General features: G+C 49.9%; 1 protein-coding gene across 1 annotated transcript in view; it reads left to right on the forward strand.

Moving 5' to 3' along the window:
- The window catches only part of spred1 (sprouty related EVH1 domain containing 1), a gene marked incomplete at both ends in the record, with an annotated part of 27,768 nt that overhangs the window by 10,347 nt on the left and 9,921 nt on the right, over nt 1–7,500 (forward strand). Inside the window, 2 exons of the mRNA XM_080523645.1 lie at nt 3,732–3,900; nt 6,876–6,922. Coding sequence (XP_080379771.1) covers nt 3,732–3,900; nt 6,876–6,922 — 216 coding nt within the window. The remainder of the gene's footprint in view (nt 1–3,731; nt 3,901–6,875; nt 6,923–7,500) is intronic.

A 7,500-nucleotide genomic window follows, 5' to 3' on the forward strand; every position in this document is an offset into this window, starting at 1 on the left:
CTCTCACACACAGCACCAGGCCAGGCGTCTTGATAGCGGGCCAGGGTGAATCAGATCTCTTCTGCTGCCTCCTCCCCCCTCCTCACAAAAGCCAGAGTGCAACTCTAAACTCCACAATCTGTTTAGACTCCCTCACAATTCCATTCATCTTCTCTTCCTCCTCCCCCCACCCTCCCCCCCTCTCTTCCCTCACCTATCTCTTTACTAATCCTTCCTTTGCTCCACCTCTATCTATCCAGCTCTCTCTCCCCTCCCTCCCCCCCCCCGTAGCTCCACCTCTCCCTACCTCTGAGTGCGGAGCGGTGTGGAATGCGGTGTTGAGTGTCCTCCTTCCTCGTAACGGCGATACTTCCTCCTCTCGCAGGCTCCGCCGCTCACCTTACCTGCTCCGGCTCCACGGAGTCTCGTCTCCACAACCAGACCCCCCCCTCCTCCCCTCCCTCCATCCCACCCTACTTCCCTCCCTCCCTCCGCAGGCTCTGTGTAAACACAAGGGCTTAACCCTTACTCCTCTCCTACTCTCTCTCCGGGAGACACACACAAGACTTGGAGACACACAAACAACCACACACACACACACACACACACACACACACACACACACACACACACACACGCACGCACACACTGTCAGGGAAAGACTTCCACCACTCTCACACTAAAGCTACCAGCAGTTATGTGCCGATACTTTGTATGTGTCCATGCGCACCAGACACTTACTCCTGCACTGCAAATCCAATGGAACCAGATTGCTGCCATCACGTACTCTTGTGCAAGCACACACACACACACACTCTCATTTTCTATACACACACACACACACACACACACACACACACTCATTTTCTATACCCACATACACACACACACACACACACCAGTGTTTCCTCTATATGCATTTATTCGTGGCGGGCGAATGAATTTCCTCCGCCACTAATTGATTCAGACAGTCCACTTTGATTCAGGCTGCGCAGAAAGGCAGCGAGTTATTATGACCGGAGAACAGAAAAAAAGCAGATTGAAGCTAGATTTAGGCCACTTCCATCCAGACCTACATTTCGTTACGATTTAGGGTGTAGTTAGTTACAATATGTTACAATGTTGCAATTAACCTCGTCGTTTGTGTTCGCACTGCAATCGAGACTGAATCGCTCTCAACAGGCGCGCGGCGCGAGGCGACGCGCTTTCAAAACAGTTTTGTGATTGGTCCGAATTTAGCGGGACATTTGGATTTCAGGAAATCCTCTCCTCTCTCTCTCTCCGCCCGTCGCCGGTCCCTTTAATCCCGTAAACGTATCCTAATCGAAAATGCAACATCAGCGACGACTGTGGGTTATTGCATTTACTGCTGTTCTCTGGTTCATGTTCTTATACCAGTGCTCAGTATAGAGTATTTTAAATGAACATTCGTAATGTCTCATGTAACATGTAACATGTAATGATGTTCATGGTCAATTAAATCAGCCTATTTTGTGAAACAAATGATGTTCCCGCTAATGGGTTAACCGAGCATTCTCGCACCTAACGCTAGCTTCTAACTATGCATAGCAATATGCGCGGGGCAAAAATAATCTATTGCCTCTAAAATCACCACGAACAGAACAGCGGTGGTACGGGTAAGCAGGGCTCATGTTGGTGTCCTCAAAGACAAGAGTTGGTTTTCTTTAACTCAGCTGATGCATTACCTTGCTGCTGTTGTTTACCGAATGCTCCATCTGACTGTCACACTGTGATTTTACTTGTGTAAACAGTTAATGAGTAACGTTAGCCGGTTTTGTGCGTGTACTCTCATGTAGGCCTACTTCGTATTAATGAGCTGATGATCTTTCATTGTGTGTGTGTGTGTGTGTGTGTATATATGTATGTGACTGTCAGTTACAAGTTTATATTCTACGGATGTTGTTCAGTGCTGTATGCGCGTTCACGGTTCCATGTGTACTCTACTCTTGTGTACTTCATATTCGATGAGCTGATTATCTCTCGTGTACTTCATATTCGATGAGCTGATGATCTTTCTGTCTGTGTGTGTGTGTGTGTGTGTGTGTGTGTGTGTGTCATGTGTGTTCCGCATGTTCCGCTGCAGCTGTAGGATATATTGGTATTTGATCACCTTCTATATAAAATCACCTGCTCGGCTTTAATGACTTAACCGCTATTTAAAAAATTATAATTGTTGCCACCCTCTAGTTTTTGGTGAAATTACGTCTTTGTTTTGAGCGCCAGTGCGAAAAAATGAACGCTCCGCCACTAATGTGAAAAATCCTGGAGGAAACACTGCACACACACATTAATTTTCTATACCCACACACACACACACACACACACTCATTTTCTATCCCCCCCCCCCCCACACACACACACATTCGCACACACACTCTAATTTTCTATACCCCCCCCCACACACACGCACACACACTCTCATTTTCTGTACCCCCCCCCCCCCCACACACACACATACGCACACACACTCTCATTTTCTATCCCCCCCCCCCCCCACACACACACACATACGCACACACACTCTCATTTTCTATACCCCCACACACACACACACACACACACTCACACCAATATCACATATCCACACGCCCACACGTACAGCTGCCACGTATGCGCTCTTATCAAACATCCACACACCTTGACAGTGACTCAGACCCAGGGATGGTGGCACCGGGCCTCGACCTCACACACCCCCACCCCCGGTGTTGCTGTGTGCTGTGACTTCCACCTGGGTCACTCCAACCAGCAGCGGCGGTGTCGCCCCCCCCCAGTAGTATTTATACTCCAGAGAAGATTAGGGTTAGGAAATGTGTTTTTATTGCATAAAAAAATAAAATAATACATTCACGTTTTTGTGATTTTTGTAATTATTTTATCATTATCAATGATGTCTCCTAGCATACCGATGAAACGTCGCCTCACATGTTCTTCTTTCATTATGACCCTCGTTCTCTCAGGCCTCCTCGTGCACGCACGCACACACACGCACGCTCGCCCGCTCACTCAGCCGTCACCGTGCACGCTCACACAAGACCTCAAACGCTGTAATGGCCTTCTCTCATTTCATTTAATCTGCCTGGAGGAAGGCCTGGAGCCCGCCCAGAAGCCTTGATTAATAATAGGCTCTGGAAACACACTTCTCTGCCACACACTTAGTTCCTCTGGCTCCCAAAACTTTCTCCCCCCCCCCCCCCCTCCCCCTCTTCCAGCTTTTATCATCATCTGTAATAAAACCCCACCATTTATAATGTGTTTTACAAATTATCTAGTTGAAATTATTGGGTTTAGAGTGACTCTTTTTTTTTTTCGGGGAGTTCCCCGAAGTCCCCCCCCCCCCCCCCACACACACACACACTCCTGTGTTGTAATTGGACCTGACACGTTTAAACAGCTTAGGGTGAGGAGTAAGACGCAGGGTTTATCACTGTTCCTCGTCCACGTCTCCAGTCGGGGCTAAACAGCCGAGGTTCTCGCCTATCGAGACAGATCCCGAACCCACGCGGCCCTCCTGGAAACCCTTAGACGGTCCGGGGCGACGGTTGACGCGCCCTAATACGGGATACGCCGGGATTAGGAATGCGCAACGCTCAGCGTTTAACGTCAGGGGGGACCAGCTTTTCACCGTGAAGAGAGACTTTTCTCTCAAGGATATATCATCGCTAACTTTGCGCTCGCCTTGGTCGCTAACTGACAATGTCCTCTCCCCCTTCTCCCGCCCCCCTTGTGTTCAGGTGGTGCTGGAGTGTCTTCTACAGAAGGACCTGGTCTACAACAAGGTGAACCCCATCTTCCACCATTGGAGGATCAACGAGAAGAAGTTCGGCCTGACCTTCCAGAGCCCGGCCGACGCGCGGGCCTTTGACCGGGGCATCCGCAGGGCCGTGGAGGACATCAACCAAGGTGGGCCACCCCCCCCCCCCCCCCCGCCACCTCACAGCACATCTGGGCCCCACTTGCTGTTTTATTTTCTTCTTCTTCTCCAGTAGACTAGACTAGACGTGTGTGTGTGTGTGTGTGTGGGGGGGGAATTCTGTATGTCAGTGGCGTGTAATGATTGACCTGCTGTCTGTTCCCTGGGAGATGCGTAGTGTTGATTAGCTCTGATGACCCCCCCCCCCCCCCCCCCCCGGCTGCCTGCTCACTCACCCGAGCACGCCCCCCCCTCCGGGTTATCTTATCTATGCCAGCTGTGGGGGAGATAAACACACAACATCCTGTTCAGACTGGCAACCCAACCCCATGCCCAGACAGCAGGGGGGGGGGGGGTTGTGAGTCTGTGATAGGGGCAGAATGTGGGCTGGATGTGGCTGAAACCAGACCTGGTTGAGTCTAAAGGCAACACGGCCAGGTGGATTTAAAGGTAAAGCCAGGCAGCCTAGGCTAAGGTGGAGGCTCAGGCTACAGTTAGCTAGCTAGCTACAGTCTGATGAGTTTGTAGGAAGTGAATCTAGGGGGTTTGGGTTAGCCTCTCTGTACGTCTGGGTGGAGTTTAGCCTAATAGAAGCTAGGTGGAGTTTGGCCCAAGCCTAATGCTGGTGGTGCTAGGCTCAGCGGAGTTGGTGTGGGTTGACATGGCAGCCTTGGGCCCTGATAAGCATTTTCCAAACAGAGTGCCAGAGGTAGCAAAGGCATCCAATTAGCAGAAAGCCGCCAGCTCAGCAATCTGCCACACAGCCCCCCCTGTGTTACACAAGAGCTTGGCTGTGCTGGGCTGTGCCGGGCTGTATATCGCTCTATCTCCTCCACTCTTTGGACCTGGGGGGCTGAGAGGAGGGGAGGGGGGGGGGGGGGTATTTAGATTAGTAGTGGGGGAATGATGAGAGCTGCTACTGTAATATCATGAGCAGTGTATCTGTAATATCATGAGCAGTGTATCGAGTGGAAAAGAGACCAAAACATAGATCACTGGCTGCGTTCTGAGATGAGCTAGCTGATGATTCACTGGGCTGGACAGCCAGGTTCCTGTGGACTGGTGGGAGCATCTTGCATCATTCTAACACCACCCTAAATGACCCTCCATGACATGGCAACATTAGTTTTACTCTAGTTAACTGTTTGCTAGTTACTTCTAGTTAACTGGTTGATAGTTACTTCTAGTTAACTGGTTGATAGTTACTTCTAGTTAACTGGTTGATAGTTACTTCTCGTTAACTGGTTGATAGTTACTTCTAGTTAACTGGTTGATAGTTACTTCTCGGTAACTGGTTGATAGTTCCTTCTAGTTAACTGGTTGATAGTTCCTTCTAGTTAACTGGTTGCTAGTTCCTTCTAGTTAACTGGTTGATAGTTACTTCTAGTTAACTGGTTGATAGTTACTTCTCGGTAACTGGTTGATAGTTCCTTCTAGTTAACTGGTTGATAGTTCCTTCTAGTTAACTGGTTGATAGTTACTTCTAGTTAACTGGTAGATAGTTACTTCTAGTTAACTGGTTGATAGTTACTTCTGGTTAACTGGCTCCTGACTAGGTGTAGCTTAATGTGATGGACCAGCAGCAGTAGCTCTGTATGGGCAGACATGCAGTAGCAGGGAAGAGGGCCACACTGTGAATAGATGTATCCAGGCCTGAGCCTTAGCTGTAGTGCATGTCATGTCAGGCATGGCTATAGTGGGTGCTGCTGGCTCCCAGCGCCTGCACTCCTCCTCCTCCTCCTCCTCCTCCCTCTCTTCGCCTCTCCTCTCCTCTGTTCTCTCCAGTGTGCTCTGTTCTGTTCTGGCTTCCTCTGTATTCCGCCAGTGTTGTGTAATGCCTCTCCTCGACACAGGCAGGTTCCTCTGTATTCCTGTTGCATCGCTCTGCTGTGTGTGTGTGTGTGTGTGTGTGTGTGTGTGTGTGTGTGTGTCAGCCTTGCAGTCCTCTGTTGCCATGGCAACGCCTGGGCACATGGCTCAGGCAGCTCCGTGGCCCTGGTTGGTGCTGCAGGAAGCCTCTGTCTCACAGTGGTGGAGGTACGCACGCACGAACGCACGCACGGACATACAGAGGCCGGGGCTTCACCACAGACAGATAACTGTCTCACACTGAGACAGACAGACAGACAGACGGAGGAGCCTGACTCGTTCTCTGTGCAGCCTGGCTGGTTTAAACAAGGCCTTGGTGATCCTAATTAAGTGAACTCGGGAGTCTTAAAAGAGTCTCTTGATGCCGCGGGTACAGACAGTTTCCTCTGCGTTCCCAGTGGAAATGACTTAATTCCTGTTTCGTACCACGTTGCCAAGATTTCTACCCCTTGACAATTTACTTTTTTTTTTTTTTTTTATTCGGCAAAAGCTGTTTGTTTCGAAGCAACGAATCCGCTGAGAGAGTCGAGTGTTTTCCGTGCCAGGCGCAGAAATGGTATTAAGGGTCGGCCCGGGGCGTCACCTGAAATGGGGGGGGGGAACGAGGCCGCTTCTGCTTCATGGTCAGTGAATGTGAATGTGGCCTTTCGGACACAGCCAAGGCACGGGCCCTTATGACCACTTAGCCTGCGTCTCAGAAGTCCACCATGACAAGCTAACGTACTGTATTTCATTAGGCTGTGTGTCCCCGCTGACACAGGGATGCTTTCATTTCCCCATTTAGCTGTAGAGGCTAGCGGGGGGAAGACAAGGGTCAGCCACGCTGTCCTGAACGCCCGCACCACGCTCGTGTGACTGATGACGACGCGTGGGGGGCGGAGGATGTTCTGGATGTGTGCGTCACACGTGTTCTCTTGTTCTCTTGTTCTCTCTCTGTCTCTCTCTCTCTCTCTCTCTCTCTCTCTCTCTCTCTCTCTCTCTCTCTCTCAGTGTGGCGCGTCTGTCTATCTGGGTCTTCTGGAATGCGTCTGATTGAATTTCTGATTTTATTCAATCTTCTTATTTTCTTCTTATTTTTTATTTTTTTTGTCTCCAGGCTGCCCGGCGTTTGGGGAATCGGACGCTCTGGAAGATGGATTACAGGTGAGTGTGTGTCACGAGTTCAACGATGGGGGGAGAGCGAGGCCAATGCTATCGAGGGAGGGAGGGTGGGAGGTGTGGAGGGAGGGAGGGAGGGAGGGAGGGAGGGAGGAGGGGTCCACTACTGGTGAGGACCAGACCAGGTTCATTGAGGGAGGGAGGGAGGGAGGGTCCACTACTGGTGCGGACCAGAGCATCAGTTAATTCCCGAACTTTGCTTCTCGGTCTTTCGATCTGGATAGGAGAAGCGTATGGAGTCCATTCAAGGCTGGTTATCTTTCCCATGTTCCTACGGTCACAGGGGTGTAGAACAGGAAACCTGCTGTTTGAGAGACGCACGGCAATAACGGCTTTTGTTATGCTTGTTGTAAAGAAAAGGTCAATGATGCCATTGAAATGACATTAACCGAAGATAATAAGATGGTTATCATCATTTTTCAAATCTTTATTAATAAGTCATTACAGAAAAAGTTAATGACATTTGTGGTTGTCTTCCGCATTGCCTAGAGCGAAATCTGTGGTATTTAAAAATGCCGGTTAGCGGTGAACTCGAATATCAACCTGGGATGACGTTATCGTGA

The sequence above is a fragment of the Nansenia antarctica genome (genome assembly GCF_963989245.1).
Source record: "Nansenia antarctica genome assembly, chromosome: 1".
Lineage (NCBI taxonomy): Eukaryota > Metazoa > Chordata > Actinopteri > Argentiniformes > Microstomatidae > Nansenia > Nansenia antarctica.